Here is a 25,150-nt window from a genome sequence, read left to right as displayed (position 1 = left end):
TAATGGGCATACAGGCTGGGGTGTATCGGCCAGGGAGCAGCTCTGCAGAAAAGGATCTGGGTTCCACACAGACAGGCTGAACAAGTCAGCAGAGTCTCACGAAGGGCAGCCTAATGCTGGTCTGACATTACCAACAGTGAAGCCTGCAGGTCAAGGGAAGTTACTGCTCCCCTCACCACTGTGAAGCTGCACCTGATACCACCACTAAACTGGGATGATGGAACTCACGGCCTACAAGGAGAGACTGGGTAGCCAACTTCATTTAGCCTGGAGAAGAGAAGGTGAAGTGGGAACAGAGGGATATGTTCTTAAGTCACAGAACAGATAACCAGTACTTACTTGATGTGCTTAACACAGTTGGATCCCACCCTCTCTGCCACAAATTCAACTGTTCTCCGCAGGGAGGGAGGCTGGTTGTGGAAGAAGGCCTGCTCCAACTCCACCTGTTCAAGAGAAAAGTGCCACAATTGATTAGAACACTCCACTCAGATCCTCCTCTTCACAGGAGTGGACAGAACTACCGTATGTAAGTGAGCTAAAAGGCAGACAAATTACATATACTAGAATATTCTGCTACTGTAACATTCAGCACCTCTATAGGATACATTTTCCCTATTTTTTTCCTAAGCTGAAGCTCATCATCAGTGTTTATGAAACTACGAAAACAAATGACTAGTAAAGAGAAGAATGGGAGAGTTCTGGCAGCTCCTATGCAGTTCTTATCTTCTGTGGAATGCATGGCTAAAGTCTAACTAAAAGCAGCCTACGAGAAGTGTACTAACATTTTATGTAAAAAAGAGAGAGAGAGGCTAATTGTTCTGATTGCAAGAATGTTTACTGAATTTCTCTGGATTTCAACACTCACATGGTAATCCAGCCACACGATTTAACCAGAATAATGAGAAGTAAGAATACTTGACTATCAAACACAACTTTCCCTGTTGTCCAGGCCCATACTTTTCTTTCCCAAACACCAGGATACCACTGTGTATCCCATGCAGGCAATTCCTCCCACCCTGTTTCCACTTGTGACTCCCTAATTTCATTACCTGCAGTTTCCGTTGTGTGACAGAAGTCTTGGGTGCCAAAGACTCTGCAGCTGTTGGAGTGATTTTCCTTATAAAGCCACCATTTTTTGCTCCGCTACCAGCCACAAAAGAGGCAAGTAATTTCCGCAGCTCACCTGCACAGAAAAACATGCACCATCCCCATAAGCAACGGAACAAATCAAAAACTCAGAGAATTCCACGTTGTCAGTCCCGCTTCCAGAGCATATTCTCTCAGCTTCTCTGAAAGCTGAAGTTTCAAGAGAGCAAACAGGCATCCCACCCATCTAACTAGCAGGGCAAGGCTCCAAAGATAAAACAGGCTTCCAAAAAGCTCCCTGGCATGTGGGGGCTTGTTCAGAAGGATCACGGAGCAGCCATCGCTATGGATCCCTTTTTAACACAGGGAGCAGGAATCATAAAAAAAAAATACAAGGGCAATAAGACAAGCAGAATCACACAAAATCTTAACAGGATCAGAAGAAAACAACAGGGGAAAAGCCTGAAGATGAGTACAACCCCTAGAAGCTTTGATGATGGAAGAACATCTGGGTTAACATACGTTTTTCCTAGCAGCTAAGTCCCAAGAAGCAGAACAGCACTCCACCATCTGGCACTCTGTTCTCTACACATAAAGGTTTCACCAACAACAATCAGATCTCAGGAAAAAGATACCTCAGACGACAACCTGACAAAGCATCAGACAAAAAGGATTCTTCCCCTCTGCCTCAGCAGCAGAAATATGCTCAAGGGTCAAGACATTCCTCACAACACAGACTACACTATACCTAGGATGGAAAATTTGTACATTTACCCCTTATTGTGTTTCCCTCCAGTCGGTGAAGAATGAGCTCCCCCTTTCCTCTGTATTCACTGTCTGTAGGTGAGCTATCCTGACTATGCAGCCTCTCTCCCCCAACTTCACCAGATAACTATTCTCAGCTGCAGGCTCTTTAATCAAGGTTCACTTACACACAGCTGAGACCTGAGGCTGTGAGGAGGGCTAAGAAAGACAATCCAAGGACTCACAGTTCTAGAGAATGCTAGGACAAATATCAATAAAATACTCACCAAGGTAGGGACAGCAGGTATAAAGTAACTGCTGATCCACCAAGGGCACAGAGTCCTGGTGAGAAAATGAAGGAAAAGCTGAAGCAACACAGCAGGAAGGAAATCCTATACACATGGTCACATGCAGGTTTCAGAACGGAAATAACTAGATTCCAAATTCACAGTAAAATTCTACACTTGGCAGTCCAAGTGTTCAGACCAGCCCATAATGCACAATCAACTGCTCTACATTCAGTTAGTGTAGCTCAATCCTTGCTTCTGACCACTGTCAAAGCCCAACTGAACCTTGATGATTAGAGAATATAACCAGGACTGTTGACACAGCTGCTATTTGTAAAGAAGAAACCTACCCAGGGAGGAGAATAAATAAGGAACATCTGCTAAGCATTACAACTCCACAGGTATCTTCTCTCAGACTTGCTAGAACACCAGCTATGGAGTAGTGTTATCCCAATATTACACAGTGCAACCAGAGGCATGGAAGGAGAAACAGCTTTCAACCCCATCCACATGGGCAGTATATACTGTGCTCATCTGCAAAATAATCAGCTCTGCATCTCATCTCTGCCACTGAAGAGACAATGCTAAACAGAATTTTCTAATGAGAACAAACATACACATATGTCTTCGCAAATATACTGCTGATTTTTCACAGAATACCAGCTGTTCTCTTGCATGTCTGGGAGTGACCTAAAACACCACACATGCTACAAACTCAGCTACTTCTCTGATGGCTTAAACTATTTTCAGTTTATTTACCCTTTATCATGCAACTGGTAAGCAGGTGACAGCAAAGATCACCATCTTGCTTTTATAGACCCATCTTATTATTTCTGTTGTGTTCATCATTACTGTAACTCATCTCTGGGAAGAGCTGCAGTTTTATCAGCTCACCTTGTACTGGGATAATCAATGAGCAGGAAAACAGCATCTGATCCTCCCACAAAACTTGCCACCTACTCTGCAAGCTCTTGCTGCAGTTGGCCTTTGCCTGACAAAAGCCACTGAGCTCTTAACACACGTAGTTTACAATCCAGAATGCAATGCAATCTAGCCACTTGGATAAATTGGAGCATCGCATCCGTTGGCCTGTATATTCGCTGCTCAATGCAGTTGCACTGAAGCTGAGTTCTTGATATTATCTTAAACTCCTGAGGCCATTGTAAGCCTGCTCTCATCCACAGATTCAGAGGGCCTGCTGCTGCACTAACTCACCAAAGCCTGAGCAGACGTCACAGTATCCACCATCACTCCCTCCTGCCTGACATCAGTGGCAAAAAACAACTCTTCAGGGACCGATGGAACCTGAAACAGAAACCCCAGTAGGTACAACCCAAACAGCAGTCAATAACTTGAACCATTTCTGATAGACAGTAAAATCTTCCACCCACAAAAATAATAAAGATCATAAAGAGATACATAAAGAGATTTTTCCCCATAAAATTAAAGATTTTGTTTGATCACATGCCACCTTTCTAACTGTCCCCATATGGTATCTTTCACCATTCCAGCAAGTTCCTGCTAACAAGTTACCTTACTTCCAAAGGAAGGAACAAAAGGATTTTAAAAGTTCATCGCATACCATCTCTTTATCAGATAAAAATTTCCCCTTTTATTCAAGGATGTCAGCTAACGCTCCACCTTTGTGACAAGAGCTTCCAAGTTCTAACAGGAATTTACTGTCAGTGCTTACAACGATGCAGGTTTAAGGACACAATGTGTTTCAGCAGCAATTAGAATTCCTACTGGGAAAAAATGCTACTTCACACAATTTGACTACAGCAAAGTAATTCTCCATTAGAACACGGAGGATAGTTTGAACCCCAAACAAATTTTAAAAATACAAAACAAAATGAAACATCACAACCTAGTATTTTCAAGTGTTTTAATTTATTTCAATACTATCTTCTATTGAGTTCTGTACTCTGCTGTTTCTTCAAGGAAGAGCTGTGTGCACACAGGAGACTCTACCTGAAAAAGCCATCCCAGAACTGCAAGAATCAGCAGCTTGTTCAGGAAACTCATCTCCTTATCTTCAGAAAGGACCATTAACCTGCCATGCAGAAAAAGCAAACAGAGACAGTATTAGATTTCACTAGCGCAATTTTCATTAACAAAAAAAAAATCCCAAACCACTCAGTTTCTGATAATACTATTTGTAACCATGTTCACATTCCCTACTCGTCTACCAACAGAGTGGAGAGCAAGTTCTACCCTTTTGCATGTACCCATCTGAATAACATGCTACTTTAATGTCGGCAAAGCCATTGCTAAGTAACTCTCCAGAATGTGCTTCAAATTTTCCTCATGTATATAAGCAAAAAAAGTGGAGCATTATTTAGGCATGGGAGATGCTATGGGCTTAAGGCTTAAATTCAACGTTTAAAATTTGCAACTGCAGAGGTAGAGTGGGTGAATGGGGATTTAAAGAATGTTTACTTGATGAAAGAACATATTTAAATCAAATATTATTCTCTAAGTTTAGAATGTGCTCCTTTTGCAGCTTCATGTAAGATAAAAAATGCTCATGATTTGCACCAAAAAAGGTATTTTCTTAAGAATCTCAAACTAGGGCCAACGTGCACTCTCAAACACTAGGTACTTCTGAACTAAGCAAGAAAACATTTACACAAGAGTTCTTGAACTGATATACTTTCCCAGGCTCTTACCTGTATACCTGCAGCAAGAGACAAAATACTTTCCTATAGTAATCAAGGAAAGGAGCAATATGATCTGCAAGGGAAAGAAACTCCACAATCCAAGGAACAGTGAGGATAGAACGGTGATCCCGAATAGATTGTCTCAGAAGCTTCAGTACGTCCAGTACAGGCAGGGTCTTAATGAACAAGACAAGTTAAAACAGCAGCTTGAAGTTACCTTTTGATAATTACAGAAAAATCTTTTTCTATATCATGACTTTTCCTTCTAGGATTTCATCTTCTCTACAAATAGGAGCTGACTTTCTGGCTAATGAAAACATTTCTCTACACACCAGCAGAGGTAGAAAACACACTATGACGGCAACCAGAGGTCCTACTGGGACTTCCAAAGAGAAGGCTGTAAGGCTATAAGCATGACTATGTGCAAGCGGAGTCAAGGTTTAACCCCTGCCTCCTTGCATTCAGTACATCACACTGGCAGGAGGTGGGCGTGAAACTAACAAAAACTTTCCTGGTAGCTGGATTTCACACTACAAAGACAAGTCTTAGCTAGGTCAGAGTTCTGCTATGACAGTCCCAGATTAGCAGAAATAACAGAAGACTGAGTACCTCACTGTCAGTGCATTGCTCCCTCTTTTCTACATCATGCCAATTCCTCTGTTCTCTGTTCCCAACTTCAGAATATATGATAGGGGCACAGAACAGTGTAACATCTTCCCAGGAATCATTGGCTTGCTCTGAACAGGCATGACTCCTTGGGTGAGGAAACCTGACTGTCAAACAATAGTCCACATTAGACTTTTTTTTAAATGTTTGGTTTCTTACTTGGTTTCTTAATGCTACTGCAGAGTCTTGCAGGTCTCTAGTTGGCTGTTCCACAGTGCGATATGGCAAGAAAACAAGAAACCCCAGGAACTTGGCGAGGAGCCTCAGGCTTAGTAAGACCACAGTAAAACGCTTCTTTTCATCCTGAAATGAAAAAAGTAAGCTGGGGCAATGTCATCCTAAACTGGCAAAGCCATTACCTACACTAAACTTCCAATCCCTTCATGGAAAAAGGGTGGCCACATAGCTTCATCAGTGCTTTTAATAAAGGCTTCAAAAGGCGTATTTGTCAGGCATATTTCAAATTGGTTCTGCCTCCACTGCTTCACTTACTGTAAGAAATTAATGCAAGAGCTTTCTAGAACAAGAAGCTGCTCAGTCACATCTTCGTATTAACAACTTTGGGGACAAAGAGAACTGACCTCATGATGCCTCTTTTATACTATTACTGCTCTGCGAGTTTTCGTGAAGCTTTCGCTGCTACTTTGCTAACAGTCTACAAACTATGACACCTGTGATAGGTACAGGTGAATAAAGGAACATCTAAACAGGCATCACTACAAATTAGTTCTAACTAAAGTCTTTCTGTGTGGAATAGTAACAAGGATCTATTGCAATTGAATGCAACGATTAAACTCAGTTACTTCATTGATGAAACAGATTTAGCATGGGTACTAACAACCTGAAATAAGGCTCCCTCACAGGAGATCGCTTTTCAAACTAGGGTGCATTATCTCTTCAGACACAGTTCTATGAGGCATCCTGAAGCACACAAGTAAATGGAAAGGGGCTCGGACATCCCTACGTGTTGCAGAGCCATGATAAAATCAAATGAAGAAGCTCTTGTCCTATAAATACAGTGTGGGAAGCTCCAAATTACTTGCAACCAAAACAATTGTTTGGGTATAATAACAGTTCAGGGAAACTGCCAGATATGTCTGTGAAAAAAAAAAAAAAAGCTTACCTGTTCATCCATATCTGCTTCCCCATCACTGTGCTCATGCTCTACCAGAGTAAGGCCATCTAGTTCAAGTATCTTCAGGCACAGGCTATCCACCAGGTGCTGATTGAACTGATAACTTCAGCAAAAGATGATGAGTCAGATTGGGCTGAAAACAGCAGTAAAACCTCAACTAACACACCACAAAATTTCAAGCTGGTGTCTTGAGTTTATCAAGCATCAGATGGCAACCAAAGTAACTGACTGACTGGCAAGAAAACAATGACAAAACTAGTAGTGGCTGACCGCCTTTTCCACTCATGTTCCTTGGAACAGATGCTATTTAGCAAGTCCCAGCAAAATGTTAAAGATATGGATCTGTCCAAACAGGAAGCTGTAAAGTAACTGAACTTAGATAACTTAGATCCAAACCTCCCCTCTATCACAATGCATCCATGCTGTGGACTGTGGAAAAACTCATTCCAAAAAAAAAAAAAAAAATGAAACTGGCTTCATCCTCTAACTCTTTGGCTTCATGCACTACTGCACGAGGAATGTTTGGACAATCCAGTGCCCTTGCTATAGAGCACTGTACTCCTTGGCACTGGTAAATGCTGGTGGCCTGTGACAAGATACTGTGCTTTATAGAAGGAAGGTTATTACCATCTAGCCTGATGTAGCACTCTATGCCCCGGACAGAACCTATTAACATGTTCACTGGTCAAGGACACTACGTGTGGTATTATGCAGTTTTAAATCATTCCTGATATGCTCTGCCTGGGTAACTGCTATGTCCAAGGCTCTCAACCCCCTGCTACAAGAGCGACATGCTGGTTTTGCCCCCCACACACCCATGCTTCGTCAAGGAAACGGTAACCATGGGCAGCCAACCTTCCTGCGCTGAGGATGAAGTCCCTGAAGAACTGCTGGCACCCTGGGAATGAAGGGGGTGGGCAAGGTCCTCTGATGCTCTGGGGAACTACAAATCTTTCCTGCAACCTCTTCAGACGGCTCAGATTATCAGGACCCAGCATGTTAAGGACATCCTGGTCTGGGGTGTCTCCCCAGCTTGCGCCACCACCAACGGGACCTTTACACATCTTCAGGAGACAGAAAGAGCAGGAAGATGAACGATTTGTAATAAAGCATCATGTCATTTCATTACCCCACATGTTCTCCCTTCCTCATGAGACTTTGTTTTAGGAGGAATCCAAGCATGGCCTTTTCAGCCAGCCCACATAAAAAAGGTCTCTTCTCCTCATGACAAAACATGCTACCCACCTTGGCCAGAAACAGCCTAGAGATTCTGAGAGATGGATGATATGCAACTAACTCAGGCACATCTAGCAGCCAACATCTGGATGTGTGGAGAGAACACCTATCACTTGTACGGTCTTCATGAACTACAGACACAACACTGATGCAAATTCAGACTGGACACAAGAGGAATTTCAATATTCCAACAGCTTGCATCTTCCTGGAAATGCATGTGGGCTAACATTTAAGGGTTTTTTTTGTGTCTATTTTGCTATCCAAAAGAAACCTACCAATAAGCCAGCCACTTATAGAGAGAATACAGTGAAAATTTATACTTCAATCAGAAGTATAAATCATCCTTTCTTTCTTCATTCCTTCAGCTACAGTGAAGTCAGATGATGCTTGAAACTGGTCGGAAAAACTCCTGTAAACTACAACAGCAATACTATATCAAAAAGAGTCTGTTGGGCTGTTACACAGAACAACCTGAGACTCTTTGCAGGTAGTGTACTCATGTTGCTAAGGAATGGAACTGGGAACCTCTGCATTTTATACATGTTGAAATATATCGTTAACACTTCTAAAAATTAACTGTTCTAAAATTAGAAGCTCACAGTAAATAACCATGAAGAATGAATTCTTACAGCTCATGATGTGCTCAGTGTGCCTTATATATGATAGGGATAAGGGGGTTGTCTATAATTTATCACTGATTTGTATTTCCAGAAAAGAAAGGAAATTCCCTTCCTAAAGACTTGTCTCTCCCAAAAAAAAGTTTCAATAGGAAAACCTCAAACTTGCAAGACAGTTTGTTTTCTCAGGCTGAGGAAGGATCAAATCACTTTTGATGCGTATATTCAAGAAAACAAAAACAAAACCAACTAATTTACCTGGATGAGCTGTTTCTGAAAGAGCCTGGCAAAATGGCTGTGGTTGCAGGTTGCAGACAGGTGAGCCATCATGGCCCTGTGAAGGAAAACATCACAAAATGCTGACTAGATCTCTGAAGTATTAAAAAGTGGTTTAACCCCAAATTACACCGAAAGCACAAAATAACTGCTTTTAAGAAAGCAATCTCCAGAGCTTTTCAAAGGCCACTGCAAAAAGCAACATCTTTATAACCAAGTTTCACAAGCACTGAGCCTGATCTGCTGATCATAGAAACAAAAATTCTCCCTGGATTCTCCCTTAGCACCTGCAGAACACAGCTTTAGAGATAAAAAGACTCTCTTCCTTTCCTGCAATAACGCTGTTATTTAGGAAGACAATTAACTCATTCATCTCCCATTCTCCCCTGTGCAGAGCACTGTGTTGAGAGCCCACGTGGATGCAAGTAAGAAAACAGCAATAGCAGTACTTCTGACGCCCAAAGAGGACAAAAATTTCTCAGTTTAAATCTCAGCCTTGTTTTGCCCCAGACATGAAAAGCCCCCTTCATATGTGTAACTTGAGTAGGCTCATGGTTAAGACTAACACAGACACCTACAAGGCAACTGCTTTCAAAAACATAAATTTCTTTATATATATTCTATTTTGATAAAACAATAAGCATAAAAGTCTGCCTTCCATATGAAGAGCCAAACTTGTCTCGTTTTCAGAACCAAAACACCAGAAGCTCCTCAAATAGTTGGAAGAGATAAGAGCTTCTGAACATGTAACACATTTCCCTGTGCTTCAAAGGAGTGGGGCATTGGAAACAAAAACCGCATAGAGAAATGCATCCAATAGCCATGTCCAGATCACAGCACAGGTTGTGAAAATTGCACTTTCTGTGACTGGGAACATGGTAAGAGTTAGACCAAGGCTAATCAAATTATGCTACTGCCACTTTTGCCTAGTTTCTTTACGATGACAGTTGAAAATGTTAAATATAGAAGTGACTTTACCCAGACAGTATCTCCCAAGAAGCACAGCCCCCTACAAGTCAGTGTAGATGACCATTAGAAAGAACATAAAAATTAGGATGCTGACTCTGGTACACTGCACCAGTAATTCACCTATACTAGAGCAGCAGAAGTTTCAGTTCTAGCTGGAGTTGCACAAGACTCCTACCTTATCTTGTTGCCCAGAACTCTTTCAAAGTCCCAGCCAGTTTTTTCATGGTTATCCTCCCATTCACGCAGCAGTTCGTAAAAGATATCCCTGTGAATCAAGATGTTTAAGGGTATGAATTCCTCTTCAAGTTTGAAGTAAAAATAATTGAATATTCAATTGCTCCTAAGTTTCCCAGTGAAACTCTACCTCAGATTAAGTAACTCAAGCTTCTACACATTCAGATACCTTTGCAAAACTCATTAGTGTTAGCGGTACTTCAGCAAGTTTCCATTTTCCATGTCTTTGACAGCAAGTGTTTAAGCTTGTTATGCACAAGCTCAGATGGAATGACCAAAATACCCATTACCAGACATACCAAAGACTGAGAAGTGGGAAAGAATAAGCCACACGAAATAATACCTACGAGGAGAAAACAAGGACCAAGACAACTTGCCATTCTCCCCTCGCCCTGTTGCTGCAAGCGCAGAGGGAGGTGTCAGGAAGAATACAAAGCATACCAGATCTATATGCAGAAGCAATCCAGAAGGGTGACACACTGTACTGGCATTTACCAAAAGCCAATAAATCATGAAGAATTAGGCTGTTCTTCTCTAACGACATTAAACATTTAGCCCCTGCTGTCAATATGAACACTTTTTTTTTTTTAATTAAGAGTAAAAATCTCAATTTTTTTCTAGAGTATATAGCATACACAAGACATTCCTAATATCCTTTTTTACAATCATGGAAAGATTATACTCTGAGAGCCATATGGCAACAGCGAAAGAAACTTACCTTTGTTTCTTAAATATGTGAAATGCTCTGTCACTGGGAAAGTTAGAGCGATTGTCAGTTTCTGGCTGGAAAGAAACAGATTGTACAGAGCATGGCAGCAGAAGAGAGACCTGTTGAAAATATAAAAGCATAAGTCTCTGATTTATCCAACAACTTGACACCTAGAGAAAGCAGTGAAGAGAGGTGATGAGGAAAACAGGTATCACTAGTTGAGCTGTTCAGGCTGTAGCCACTTCCTAACTGCTTCCATTTGCTAACTGCTGGTAAACACCAATGGCTACAAAACCGGTATTACACTGCAAAGGCAGAATCGCTCATTATGAACGGAAACACCTCATCTCTCTAAGAAATCTCAGCAGACTAGATTGCAGCTAGTGTTTCCATGTGGAAACAATGATTTGCAAACAGCCAAAGTGTGTCTTCGATATAGGGCTTCTGAGAATGCAGAACAGTAGCTGGCAATTTCTGTATTCTTTCTCCTATTCAAAAAGTACATGCCTTCAGGCAACAGAAGACCTTTACCTACACCTTTAACTGACCTGTGCAGCTATTGATGGGCCCTGCTCTCAGAAAGTACACTGTATTTTCTTTGCCAAGAACAATTCCCATTTTTAAAAGATGGATGAAACTAAATACAAAATAAACTAAGGCGGGTATTCCAAGCATCTGCTTTCAGTTCCCTAACTCAGGTGATAATATCAGGAAACCAGTTTTCCCAGGCCGCACTGTTTCCTCTGAAACTTTGTTTTCTGAAAAGGAGTCTGTAGCTATGAAAAAAGTCCACCTCTCCCAAACTACATTCTGATATTGCATCTAGCTGGCCATTGTTCTGGGATCCACGTTTAGTAGACATGAATCTCAAAAGCAAAACTTGACCCTGTCAAAGTCATTGGCTGAGTCAGCACCTGGAGCACAATATATGGCCAGCCAGCAGCGATTCACAGCTAGCAGTCACTGCAACTTGCAATTCACTCACCCATGACCAAAAAAAAAAAAAGTACACTTTCAGACACTTCCCAAAGAAGACATGACAAGATACTCACAGTAGCAGGAATGAGCATAAGCATTAAGGCCAACATAAATAAAAGAACACTACCACAAAGGCATGAGATAGCATCAGTTGAGGTCTGCCAACACTCACCTTGGCTGTGCTGCTTTCATAAGCCTGCCTGAGCCTCTCATGCAAGGTAGGAGAAAAAGATGCAATCCGTTCATTTTCAGCCAAGAACTTCAGCGTCCCCTTTTCTAGATGGGAAATAATTCTGCCAAGACAACATCCATAAAACCCACAGACATACAGACATAAACAACACCATAAGCATAATCATTTCTTTATGTCTGATTATCTTATATGAAGCCACCAAGTAAAGAGTTCTAAGCCCCAGGCACCCAGGATCAAATCCCATTGGCATCTGTAGGGACACTTTTTTATGACTTTTTATGACACTCATGACTTTCCCATTCTTGCACAATCACACTGAAGTTCAGCAGACAGACCAGCATAAGGGAAATTCAAAGACACGTCCAAATTCAGGCCGAGTTGTGTATTTTTAGGGAAAATTAGTAACTCCATGCCTGGAAGTAGTAAAGCTCTAAAATCCAAGCACACTTGCTTCATCTCACACACATCTGCAGACATGAGCAGAGAAAAAAAGCCTCAACTCACTCATATTGATAATCCAAGACTTGAACAGCAAAGTAAACACAATTGTGCACACTTCGGAAATGCTGCCTCCCCGATGCATCTAATGAGAAGAAATAAGTGTGAGACAACAGCACCTGTCACCATTTATAAACTAAATGATCAACAATTAGCTCCTGAGGAATGTGTTGGACCTGGCACTTAGGGACATGGTTTAGTGGGTGACATTGGTAATAGGGTGATGGTTGGACCAGATGATCTTGGAGGTCTTTTTCAATCTTAATGATTCTATGATTCTAACTCCATATCCAAAGAGCTAAACAGTCTTCCAGACCAGCATCCAGTTTCCAGAAGTTCATATTTCCTTGCACCTCAACAGACAAATCCCCATCTTTCCTATACTAACGGCAGCTAAATTGTTTAATGCTGTATGGGAAAGAAGAGATTCCTGCTCAGCCTTCTCAAGTCAGCAGCACTTTTGAGTTGCAAGGACCAATGGAAGAGAGACTCTAGCATATCCACCCTTCTCTCTGAAAGTTTCTTTTAGCAAGTAGCTATGGATATTCACACACAACAGCAGAAAAGTAGATTTAAACATTATCTAGTAACTCTGCTCTATCATGCTGCAGAAGCACTGCCCATGCATGAATGTTTTTTGTCAGCATCTCAGATGAGTCCCACAGTGTTATTTATGGGATTTATGACTAATTGTCCAAGGTAAGGTCAACTTATCTATACCACATTATCATCCCATGAAGGACATTCTTTCCACTCAGTTCTATTGCTTACCTTTACTTCTTTCATTAACTTCAAGGTCACTCTCCTCTTCTTCTTCTGCAGTAGAAGTGCCTTTAGATGTTAACAGCTGCAGAACAAAAAAAAGCTCCAGAAAAATATTTGGTACCAGGTTTTCTGGAAGAGAAAAAATTAGATAGTAAAGATGAATATTCAGTATTAACCTGTTTTAATAAATAAAGGTAAAAAGATAGAAAACTGTTCTATGGCATAGTCAGTAAATAACTCCCTCCCCACACACAACCAGAGTATATATCAACATGGGAATTACAGGAAGGACATGTTAGGGAACGGTCTGGTTGCTCAAATTTACCTCATCAGATAGGATCATACAACTTTAGCCTCCTGCAGGTCAGAGCACTACATCAGGTTCATCTCCTTCCCTAAACTTTTACCTAGAATCCACCTGTTTTAATAACTGTGTCGATTTAGTTTATTTTTCCAGATGTTATTTGTACACTGTAACTACCCCACAACTTTCACTTCTCATCTATCTCCCCTTTGCAACACACATGCAAGTTCAAAGTGCACAGAAAGGTCAGTCTCACATCTTACTCCTCACCTGCTATGCATGATGAGTAGAGCCGTGCCAGGCACTCCAACTGCTTCTTGCAAGAAACCTTAGCAGGATCCGCACAGGTCACCAGATGGCTTTCAGCAGGAAGGCTTGCACTGCGAGTGTAACTAGGCTTAGTAGGAGTACCAGGATCAAGAGATATCCCTGCAGGAGAAGACGCCTGGTGCAGCAACTTGCATCTGAAATTCAAGAGCAGCAACATACCACGTGACTGAAGATGATACACAGCAGCCCTGTGATCAGAAGAGGCCTTTCCCTGGCAGTAGAGCATGAAAGAAATCCTGCAATAACTGAACTCATCATTTATACTGCCTAAGGCTGCTTGTAGCATGACAGTAATTTAACACATATTTTTCTTAATGAGACAGGATCCTAGGGCTAACAATCAAAAGAACCACAAATTCCTACTCTGCTGACACACCATGTCACTTTGGCAAAATTATCTAACTAACCTTTGCTATTGCTTCTTCTCACCTCAACTGGTATTTGCTAAGGACATTGAACCCATCCTAAAAAAAGAAAAATATTACATGTACAATTTCTGACAGCTAGACACTGTAAAATCTATGAAAATAAGGTTCACATCCATACTTTCAGCCATATTTCCAAGTTAATGATGCTCTGAGAAGATCTAATACCACTACATGGAAAGGCAATGCAACAACTGGTAAAATCCCATACTGACAAGTTAAACAACAGAAGGAACAAACCACTTCAATTGTGGGATTCTAAATCAGGAACAATTACTCAGTTAAATATAGGCATTGTTAAAAAAAAATGCCTCAGAGGTCATCCAAAATGCAGGAGCAGAGTGGCATATGTAAGACACATGAGAAGCAAGAAAAAAAGCCATTAATAGCAATATCAAATGACCATTAAAGATCCCTATGGAACATCCACGTTGGCAACATCACATCCACTTACACCCAAATTGCCTTAAAAGTAAAATTTAAGAGTCACTTTAAAGGCTGTCAGGATGACAAACATTTTTCGCTGTAGCAAAGAACTTTTCTGCTGGCCTAAGTGGGAACTGCTACAATGAAGAACAAGTCAGTCCCAAAATGGAAGTAGAAAGGTTATTCAGTAACGTATGTCTTGCAATGAACATAAGCACCCAATTGACAGACTGAAGAAAATTATTTCATATTAAGCACTTCTTAAACCCACCACAGTAAGACTCCAGTTACACTGCTTCACTTCTGCTTCAATGTCATCATCTACCTCACCATGAATTTCATCCTTTGCCATTGCTCAGTGTGACCCAGTTGGCTGGAAGCTGTCAGTTTTGTACCTCAATTCCCCACTGCTACCGAGGCCACAACAGCAGCTCCCAGCTCCAAGCACTGACCATTTCAGTGGAAGCACGATGGGTCAGAGATCACCTCACAGGCCAAACCCAGCTCACATACTGCTATTTCACCTGCTTTAGTTTGTACAGATTACTGGAACCTTTCAGGTAGAATTCAGACTGGAATATGTGCTTCACTGAAGTGCAGAGGCAGGTTTGAACCTGAGTAGTTCTGTTACAAGCCCCATACAAATGGTAATTCATGAGAATCTGGTGGGTCAGTTTCAGCCAATTCTGGTCCCACTAGAGTGAACTGCAAGGCTTAATAGGGAAAGAATTCCAACCACGTGTACCCAATAGTTTCCCCAAGAACAAAAGCTACAACGAATATTAACAGTTGTGTCAGCAATTGCAAAAAAGTTTCTATACCACTGCGCTTTGTTTTTGTTTGTTTGTTTTTTCCCCCAAATACATGAATCCTCACAGTCTAAGGGTGATTATTTTACATAGAACAAAAGTCACGCAGTAATTGAACATCAGGCACAAAACCTGAAGCTAGAATTCACCTCACCTCCCAGCACACACTATTTTAAATAGATAGCTGCAGTAGCAACTTCAAAAACATAATGTCATGCTACCCATGTCCCATATGCTCTGACTGCAAGCTAGTGTTTGTCTGACTAACTTGCAAAATCGTTAACACTTTCCTCACGTTTGCAACATTAACTCATTTTCTTCAAACTAAACTGTGCCTGCCACCACAGTTGCAGTCTTCAAACACAGCCCAGTTACTGTAGCTTGAACCCACTTGGTTCACTTGTGCAACTTAAGGAAAGCTGCACAGGAGATAATGACACGTGCAAACCCATGAAGAGGCAGTCATAAGAAAGCTGTAAAGACTCCTGAAGATAAAATAAGGGTCATTGTTCCAGAGTCAGCACACCTTCAAAACAACAAGCATGAGCTAACTGCGTTAATACGTAGTCTAATACCAGAGTCACAGTTATGTTTAGGCAAAGTATAGTTTGAGGTTACCAATATCTGGTTTAGATATTCTTCGGATAGTCTTCATTTCCACTCTCACATTGGTACCATCTTAAGAGAATTAAGAATCAATACAAGCCTATCACCATCATGCTCAGACCGTACCGTTCTTTCTTCAGCATCTCCCTCTCCTCTTGAAGGCTGCTGCTTATCACAGAAGTAAGGTTTCCTTCCTGGACAGTACTAAAGGCCTCAAGGTTTGACCCAGATGAAAACCGAGCAGCTGGAGACTGGCTGACAGGCGTAGAAGTGAAGCACGTCTTTGGCTTTGAAAGGGGGCGCTCGGCACTTACAGGAGTGGGGTTGATTCTCCTTGACGGCTTACTTTTGCTGAAAAAGTTGAGAAGGGATTTTGTTGAAATCACCAAAACAACAGAAGAAACTAGGTTGCAAGACTGATAGGCATTAAACTCCTCCAGAAGAACCTAATGCTGAAATAAACCGGATATCAAGTCAGGATAGTGAATTTCTAAACTTCACCTATAGTTGCTGACTTGATTCTAGTCACTGCCAGCAGCCCCGGAGCTACAGATGGTGAAAAACAGCCCGCTGCCGGCACAGGGCAGGTAACACAGAGTGCCACACCACTCCTCCAAACATGTCTAGTTTGAGAGGACAGGGTACGCTTTATTTTAGCAAAAAAATAAATTCACCAGCAGTTTCTAACAAAACCATAAAGAAAAAACAAACAAGCTGCCGCTGTCTATCAGTAGCAGTGCGGGCTCCTGTCCAGGCTCCTGAGCTACCCTTTAAGTTTAGGTAAACCCATTCCTCCTGCACAAGCTACCTAGACTGGTCCTTCAGGAAGAGGCTTTGTAATACAGTAAGAGAAAGAGGAAATTAGACACGGAACATAAAGCACTACATTTCTCAAGGAAATGCTGGTTGCTACACATTAATTGCTATAGGGTTCTCAAAATTGCTCTAGTGCTGGCTTCTACACACCGCATGACCTTTTTCCCCAGCTGGGTGTAGTGCAACCGAGGAAAACAGACTTACTGTCCACTCTCGGAATACACCTTATCTCCCTTGGCCAAAGCATTATCTAGAGCATTATACAGGCAGCTGCACCCTAGACAGCCAGCCTGAGGATGTTCTCCACAAACACAGCTCCCATACAGACCCAGAGACTTACTGATTTTTAGCTGAAATTTTACTTGTCCAACTAGAAAGTCCCACTTTCAGAGGCCACTTCCTGGTTTACAGAGCAAACAGGCTGATATGAAACTATTACACTTGGTAATGAAGATTTTAAAGAGTAAAATCTCAAAGATACAAGTATTGAGGCAACCACCAAACAAACGGCTACCCAGAAGAAAAGGCAAAGTCACCAGGGAGGCCAGGGCTTGCTGAAGACCAAAGAGAACACGGGTATTGGCCAGCTATTTTGTCCATAACTGCATTACACAAATGAAGCCGCGCACTAACGTTCATTACCAGAATTCACAGAACATCAATCAAAAAGCTTTTCTCCCTAGCATCAATAAAGCTGAAGAACCTTCCAGGACTGCTCTTCATTAGCAATTGCTATTGTGTTAAACAAGAAATGTGAAGAGCAAAGATAATGCTGACTTGTTAGAACACACAAGGAGAAAGATGTGGTCACTCTCATATCAGCTGGCCTGTGAAACGGCAAGCTGCAGGCACATCATAAGGCTGAAGAGGCAACCAGGTTGAGTTCAGAGCGGAAAGCTGACCATATTCCCCTACATGGCAACTGCTACAAGGCTCTCCTGGCCAAGGAGAACAATAAGCCAGCCCCCAGGTACTGTTTATTACAGCATCTTCTGTATTTGGACACGCACAATAGGATGAGCTAGTCAAGGAACAGTAACCTGCAGCGCAACACGAACGAGGCAGTGAGGCAGACTCGCTCTTACTTTGTCCAGCCAGAGGCTGCACCCATAGGTGGAAACTCCTCCAGGTTGTTAAGATTTAGCTGGCTGGGTGGGGATCTAGCAGAAACAAGAGGCACTTCACTCCGCTTTCTTCTCCCTCCACTCCACGAGGGACTGTCATTCTTTCCATCTTCCTCTTCAGCAAGGGAACGCCCCAGATCCCGAGGCACCTGCCGGCCAGAAGCGCTGACTGCGCTGCCGCCTTTCCTTCTGCCTCGCCTCGCTGGCAGGGCTTCGGGCGTAGCTGTCAGGAAGCTCCCCAGGCTGGCCTTCTGAGATGAGCGCCTCTCGCTGTGGTTAAGCACAGGGCTGTACCCAAAGCTCGGGCTGCTACTGGAGGCCATGCTAGGGAAGTCGCTGCAAGGGCTTGACAGGTTTGACCCTGAAAAGGAAGAAGAGCCACTGGATGCAGCAGCGGGGGAAAAGCTGGTATCTGTGGTGCACGAGGTCACCGAAGTCCTTTGGGAAAAGAGCTGCACTCGGCTGCTAGTCGCATGGCCTGCTCTCCTTTCTGATCCTGTCCTTTGGCTCCCGTGGGCCTTGGAATTGGGAGTTTTAGCTGGAGTAGAGGGTCCATTAGTCAGGATCTGGCTGGTCTGCTCCCTTAAAAAGTTCAGCAGAAAAGGCACAAAGTCTTTCTGAAGCAAACTGAGAGACACCAGCTTGTCATGGATGTGGTTCTCCTGCGAGGAAAGAGGACAAAGCATTAACATAAAGATGCTACCTGATTCCTTCTCTTCACTCATTTAGTAGTTACTGTGGGATTGCGATACACCATAAAAACCAACATGATTTGTCAAAGCAGGCCACTAAAATTCAAGTGACCATAGCACCAGTCATAGATCTGTAACCCACCCTCCACACAAGCCATTTTGGCGGGAGTTTTCAGATGGTGTCATTCACTTTGGTCTCCAACTGGGAATCGGCAGAACTGTCTCCCAGAGACACCCGTAATACCGAAGCTACAGCCAGCAAGAAGATGGAGCAACTGGCACCTTTAAGTCCAATGTTTCAAAGTAAGATGGATAATTCTAACATAAAAAAAATAAAATCTGCAACTTATCCATTACCTACTCATCTACAAATACCCCCTGCTCCCACAGAGGGGTGCTGTAATAACAAACATTTAAGCACTTTCAGTGCCAAATACAAGACGGAAACTGCTCTTCCATTTCAGTTAAATAATTTCCTTGTTTGAGATCCCACAGAGCTCTAACAGAGACCACGCAACCTCAAGGTACATGAGGTACATGAAGTTCATACTTAAGAAACCTAAACAAGACAAAAAAAATCACCACAGAATCAACACATGTAAAATCAAAACAGATGGTGATCTTACCAGAATAAAACTAGTCAAAAAGACTTCATGTGACATGCACAGTTCAAAGCTCTGTATGCTGGCTAATATTTATTTTATTCTTAATACTTTTCTGTTTCCTCTCAATGGCATTCATTCAGCAACATTTGCAATAATAGCAGAAGAAGCTCTCAGAGACAGCAACTTACTCCTTACTAACATTAAAATAATTGCAGGCACATTCACGTCTCCACTATACAAAAAGAGAACAAACACTATTTTGGAAGGAACTGTTTCTATGAAGGGAGGCAGTGAAAGCAGGGCCGTGATTTGTCTCCTGCCATCCTCGACACCAACAGTGAAGTTCTGATTTGAAAGCGTGGAACCTGTGCAGCTTCCTAGAAAAGTATGGGACTGGCACAACCCGGTAACAGACAGGCAGCCCCTGTCAGTGGGGCACTCTCATGCTCTGCGAAAAACGGGTCAGAATACAAACCCCATCAGGTGGCCGAAGACCCAGCTTCTCACCAGCTCCAGCGAGAAACTGCCACGAAAGCTAGAGCAAGACATGTTCTGTCATTCCCTCAGGTGCCCACCTGGGCTTAGTGTAGAGGCTGACAGGTAAGGTTACAGTCTGTGCACAAGGTCAGACAGTTTCTCAACGTGTTCTGAGTACAACCTGCTTCCACTCATCTTTCTCTCTGCAAGCTAACAGAGGTGCGGATCCTCCCCTGTGGGACAAGGGCAACCTGTCAACAGCTGCCAGCCGCAAGCCTGCCGCTTGCTCCCTCACCCTGAGCAGCCGGGCTGCTCCCAGCCATGACAGGCAGGCAGCAATTCCCGCCAAGGCCAAACTTTTCAGTCAGTCAGCAGAGCCCCCACAGCCCTGTGCTCTGCTACCCGTGCCACCAGGGCCACTTCTGCAAGTCACCCTTTGAGGAGCACAGTACGACCCGCGGTGCTTCTTCCCACACAAGTTTGGGGTGACAGCAGCGGGTCCTGATTTTACCTCAGTGCGTTCCGAGGGGCTCTGGTCAAGTGCTTTAACTACAGGTCCTCTTTCCCTACGTTATCACCGAAACACCAGCGCCCAGAGCCGGTCTGTGGGTACGAACCACGCGAACCCCCACATGCCCACGGCACAGCTCGGTGTGCCGGGGCCCAGCAGGAGCCCACCCGCCGCCCTGCCGGACCCTTCTCCGGGCCCTGCCGGGCCGAGCACCGAGCCAGGAGCTCGCTCCGGGCCCCACACCGAGCCCTCGGCCGGAGCTGCAGGCCCCGGGCCCGGCGGCTCCTAACGGTCTCCTCAGCCCGCCGCGGGCAAACTTTCCGCCCCGGCCCCGGCCCCGGTTACCTCAGCGGGGCGGTGCCCGGGCCCCTGGCGGAGCCAGCGCAGCACGGCGCCGACCGCCACCTCCTCGCGCAGCAGCAGCTCCAAAACCGCCGCCATTCCCGGCCGCTGCCGCCGCCGAGCAGGCGCACAAGGCGCGGCGGGGCCGGGCCGGGCCGCGCCGTGCCGGGCGGTAGCGGGCAGGAGCAGCAGCAGGGGCGGGCCGGCGGCGGGGACCGCGGGCGGGGGCGGAGCGGGCCGGGCCCGGGGCCGGGCCCCCTCCCCATGTCAGCACGCGGGGCACGGGGCGCCTGCGCCGGCCGCCCGCGTCCTTTCCTCTCATGCGCGGTGCTCCTTTCCCCGGCAGGGCGCGGGGCCCGGCCTAGCGGCGGCGGCGGCGGCCGCGGGCCGGGGCGGGGGAAGGGGCAGCGGCGCCCCCCGCGGCTCCGCGCCCGCCCGCCGGCGCCGGGCGGGGGCCCCCTGCGGGCCGCCCCGGCCCCCCTGAGCGGCGGCGGCGGCCGGTGATGATGGCCGAGGACTCGCCGAAGCGGCGCAAGGCCAATTTCAACGAGGCGGAGACGGAGGTGCTGATCGAGCAGGTGCTGAAGCACGAGCAGCTGCTGTTCGCCGCCGGGCCGGGCCGCGCGTCGCCGGGCCAGAAGCGGAAGGTGTGGGAGCTGATCCGGCACAAGGTGAACCCGGTGGCCGCCTGCCCCCGCGACGTGGAGGACCTGAAGAAGCGCTGGCGGGACCTGAAGCGCCGCGACCGCAGCAAGCTGTGCCGCCTGTCGCAGGGCTGCGGGCCGCCGGGCCCCGCCGCCGCGCTCGGCCTCGGCCTCCTGCTGGCCCCCGAGGAGATGCCGCCCGCCGCCGCCGCGCCGCCCGGCCGCCACCACCACCACCACCACCACCACCTCCACCGCCTCCACCACCACCACCGCGCCTACGGCTCCCTGCTGCCCGCCGAGGCCGTGCCCATCGTGGGCGGCATCGACACGCTGGAGCTGCCCGGCGCCGCCGTGGGGGAGATGGGTGAGTGCGGGGCCCCCGCGGGGCGCTGCCTTCGCCCCTTGAAAACGCACGGTGTGTGCGTGGGGCTGGCGGACTGCACGCTGCGCACCGTCCAAGTCGCATCAAAGCAGCACATGAGAGTAGACCCGGTGGCCGTGAGGTGCTAGACCCAGATGCTTGCATCCACGCTTGTAGGCTCTGTCCTTGCAAACGCAAAGATAAAACGCCAGCCCACAGTGCTGGGCTGTCCAAAGCCCTGCAAGTACATAAGTTCTTATGTCTACAAGAGACATGGCCTTAGTGCACTGAAACAATTACCTTCAAACTGAGGGATTTCTTGCAAGCAGTGCCTAGTCCACGCTGTTATGGGTTACCAGGCACACAATAGAGCACGAAATGAGCTTGCAGTGGAAATTTGTCTTTTGGAACCTTGAACTTGGCCACCGTGGTGGGGACAGTGAGGGAACTGTAGGATACAAAGATACAGTTAACAAGTGAATGCATCTTTACACTTTCCTCCCCCACCTATAGAGGTAGTGTGTATTCTAGAGACACGTCAAAGGTAATGCAGTGCAAGTCACTGCTGTGGAGTCTCGGTTCAAGGGCTAATGTTTGTGCTTAGTGGATAAGAACATATCTCACCATGAGGTTCCTCACTGACTCTCCTCTGCTTTTCCTCTCCCCCCAACTCCTCTAGGATTTAATGATGATCCTGGCCCATCTCATCAACCTGGTCTTGAGAAGATGAACCTAAAAGAAGAAATAGTAGTGAAAGTGGTAGAGCCAGAAGAAAGCTCTGAGGACATGGCAGTGGTTCCGCCTAGCCAAGAACAACTACCTTTTCTGGGGACATCAGGTGGTGGTTCCTCTGGGAAAGTAAAAGCCAAAACAAAAGGCAGGCCCCAGGCAGACCAAAATGAAATAACTGAAGCGGACCTAGTGCAGATTCAGCAGACCCAGATGCAGGTGATCCAGTCTGGCTTTGACAGTGTCAACCACAATCTTCGGCTGCTGCAGCAAGGCATGCAAGATCTGAGCAACAGCCTCAGCATCATGGCGCAGACACTTGTTGCTATCAAAAACGTGTATGTGAAAAACAACACTGGCCCGACCACGTACGCCACCACCTCTACTCAGACCGCAGCCGGGTACCTGAGCCCGGGTTCTCCCCAGGTCTCCCCCACTGAGGACAGAGGCAGAGCGCAAGTGGCGGGAAGCAGCAGCAGAAGCAGCAGCTGCAGTTCCAGTTCCCTGTCACAAGAACCAGGTCCTTCAGAGTTTCCTAGGCCCCCCCTGAGAACCATTAAGAAAGAACATCCAAATGGCTGCTACTACTTCTGCTTTGCAGACGTGTAAAAACTTGAATATATGTACAGTGACTGTGGTGTTAGGTGCTGTTGTATGTTCTGCTCCAGCCTGTGACTTTGAAGGAGCAAAATGGACTTGCCTCCCACGTTTTTCCCAGTGGGAAACATTTCACTATAGGTGGCATTAAACACTAATTACCAATCTCCTGTTTGTTAACTCTGTTGCAGCTGGCTAATGTTTTTCTTCTGTACTCATTATCCTCTTACTCTCTTAAACAAAAACACAGATTTATTTTGACTAAGACTCTTGTCTGTATTATCTTTTGTTTAATGTGACCTTTTGGGAAAATAAAAGGTGTGAGAGTGGGGTGAAAAAGTAACATTAAGGTTACTGACCAGCAGGAGCTGTCTTACAACAGTTGCTTAGTTTTTTTATTAAAAATGGCAAAAGTAGCTAATGTTTTAAAGTAGTTGCTTTTTCTAACAATTAGAATGTTGAGGCTGTTTGCTTGGTTATGTTTTTCTGTTTGGTTGGTTTTGTTTTGTTTGTGTTCTTGTTTTGTTAAGTCTGAGCTGTGCGAGGCATCAGGAAGGCATACCTGCTTCCTCTAGGAAGAGTTTAGGATTGGGCTGTTGATTCATGAATGTACTTCCCAGAATTCATACAGCTTTACTCCACCTGGCTATTGTTCATTCCCAGCTTGTCAAATGCACCTTCTCAGAGGCATTTTGCCTTACTTCACTAGCAGAGTAGGCTATTTCTTGTCACATGATTAAAATAGAGAAATACAGCAAAAACGATAACGGATGAGTGATGCCTGTTTTTAATACAGAGTAACTTCCTGGTATGGCTTAGAAGCAGGCTGTGTCTTCACCAGATCTTGCAAGCTTTCTGGAATCAGTACCACATCCATTGAAATACTGACAGCAAAAAAAAAGTTTCCATATTGTTTTACATGAAACGGAATTTAGACTTGCTGTTAAACAAATTACAGGAGGCAGGGGCTGACTTCAGATAGAACAAATGCTCTTGCATAGTTTATGAGGAGATGTTTTCATCTTCACCTGTCCGAGAGATTAGGAAAAACTGCCGTTCTCTTAACTATACATCCAAGGAAAAAGAAAGAAAAGGAAAAATCTGAGGAAACAGTAACCTGTTAGGTGCCAACCCTGAAACAAGCACAAACGAATTATTTTTTCTTAGTGTGACAAAGAAACATCTTTTCATAATTAAATAGGAGGAAACCATTGTCACTGATGCTATTCTTAAAATGTGTTTAAGGCTTGTGTATTTAAATCTTGTATATTAGTGGTTCTGCTTTGCAAAATTCAAAATTACCAGTGGTGTTATGTTTGTATGTGCAGTGTACTTACTGGACTTAAAACAGAAACCCTCTCACCTGCACTTTTATCACCTGAAAAGTCGTTCAGGTCCTCCTCTTAAACATTTATCACCAATATTCATGTTCTATGGATAAATTTGGCCTATGCTAATGACCACCTGTCTCTAGTTTTCCAGTGACTTAGTGCAAGTGTTCCTGCCACAAGAACATAGCAAACAAGTGATGTACATACAGAATGGCAACCCAACTACTACTCTCCCAGAAGCGTAAGAACACAAAAACATTAGGTAAGATATGTCCTTTTTGTGGTCAGCTTTGACAGAGCACTATACCATAGAAAACTAGAGGATCACTTCCTTTATTTATTAGGATATCAGGCCATTTACTTTAAAATGTGATAAACCTGGGAGGTAACTAGCTGCAAGCATGAAGGAATAATACAAGGAATGCTCCCACCCCCAGTTACACACTTAGAATAGTTACCTCAAATTAAGGTATCTCACCTCAAGTCTGTACAAGAGTCTGATCATGCTTAGGACAGCTGAATTTTAACAGGTTTCTTCTGAGGCACTGCTGAGCGAAGCATGGAAACAAAATTCTTAAGGTGGCTCAAAAGAACTATCTAAAAAAGAAATGAGGGAAGAGGATGTCAAATCCCAAAGCTCAGCCAGGTACTGTTTCAATTACAGCTATAAAATGACAAGAATACTTCGCTGATCAACGAAGCACTTGTGATTAATGCAGGGGCTATGCCTTGAAGAAGAGGAGGTTCTCGTTTTCAGGTGTCCCTAACAAAAGGTGAGGCTGTAGGTGACAGGTATGACTTATTCATAAATTGCTGGCTCTGAAAACAGGAAAGAATGAATTCTTTCAAATGTGATTTTTGAGTCTGCATTGTTACAAGCTTTCCATGTTAACCTGTTGGAAACATTTTTATTTCTCTCCCTTTAGTACAGATGGGTTCACTGGAGCAGTGTTTTCTGTAACCGA

General features: G+C 44.6%; 2 protein-coding genes across 3 annotated transcripts in view; one reads left to right on the top strand and one right to left on the bottom strand.

Annotated features, from left to right (window-relative positions):
• CDAN1 (codanin 1) overlaps nt 1-20,743 on the bottom strand; it is a 29,001-nt gene extending 8,258 nt beyond the window's left edge. Inside the window, exons 1-19 of one of the 2 annotated variants that reach the window (XR_013952115.1) lie at nt 20,524-20,743; nt 17,855-18,555; nt 16,080-16,304; nt 13,628-13,821; nt 13,060-13,182; nt 12,295-12,373; nt 11,770-11,890; nt 10,629-10,738; nt 9,852-9,941; nt 8,690-8,765; nt 7,434-7,642; nt 6,567-6,681; nt 5,603-5,746; nt 4,787-4,953; nt 4,089-4,170; nt 3,333-3,422; nt 2,118-2,172; nt 1,050-1,183; nt 340-443 (exon numbers count right to left, since the gene is read on the bottom strand). Coding sequence is in view for 1 of the 2 variants with exons in the window: in XM_080594826.1 (XP_080450952.1) it covers nt 340-443; nt 1,050-1,183; nt 2,118-2,172; nt 3,333-3,422; nt 4,089-4,170; nt 4,787-4,953; nt 5,603-5,746; nt 6,567-6,681; nt 7,434-7,642; nt 8,690-8,765; nt 9,852-9,941; nt 10,629-10,738; nt 11,770-11,890; nt 12,295-12,373; nt 13,060-13,182; nt 13,628-13,821; nt 16,080-16,304; nt 17,855-18,555; nt 20,524-20,619 (2,915 nt within the window). In the remaining variant the exon portion in view is untranslated. The remainder of the gene's footprint in view (nt 1-339; nt 444-1,049; nt 1,184-2,117; nt 2,173-3,332; nt 3,423-4,088; nt 4,171-4,786; nt 4,954-5,602; nt 5,747-6,566; nt 6,682-7,433; nt 7,643-8,689; nt 8,766-9,851; nt 9,942-10,628; nt 10,739-11,769; nt 11,891-12,294; nt 12,374-13,059; nt 13,183-13,627; nt 13,822-16,079; nt 16,305-17,854; nt 18,556-20,523) is intronic. The other variant, XM_080594826.1, reaches the window with a different exon arrangement.
• A 166-nt stretch (nt 20,744-20,909) lies between these two features.
• LOC308196182 (uncharacterized protein) lies at nt 20,910-23,615 on the top strand. The gene is made up of 2 exons (XM_080594862.1): nt 20,910-21,531; nt 22,208-23,615. The coding sequence occupies exons 1-2, from the start codon at nt 21,024-21,026 to the stop codon at nt 22,864-22,866; spliced, it is 1,167 nt and encodes a 388-aa protein (XP_080450988.1). The 5' UTR covers nt 20,910-21,023; the 3' UTR covers nt 22,867-23,615.
• Nucleotides 23,616-25,150: the final 1,535 nt, after the last annotated feature.

The sequence above is a fragment of the Anser brachyrhynchus genome (genome assembly GCF_964034855.1).
Source record: "Anser brachyrhynchus genome assembly, chromosome: 5".
NCBI classification, from domain to species: Eukaryota; Metazoa; Chordata; class Aves; order Anseriformes; family Anatidae; genus Anser; species Anser brachyrhynchus.
This window is presented reverse-complemented; position numbering and strand designations above follow the sequence as displayed.

Excerpts from the sequence above, each read along its gene's own strand:
- LOC308196182 (XM_080594862.1), top strand. The coding sequence starts at position 21,024 with ATGATGGCCGAGGACTCGCCGAAGCGGCGCAAGGCCAATTTCAACGAG. Across the intron at positions 21,532-22,207 it reads CGCCGCCGTGGGGGAGATGG|GATTTAATGATGATCCTGGC; the intron begins GTGAGTGCGGGG and ends CAACTCCTCTAG.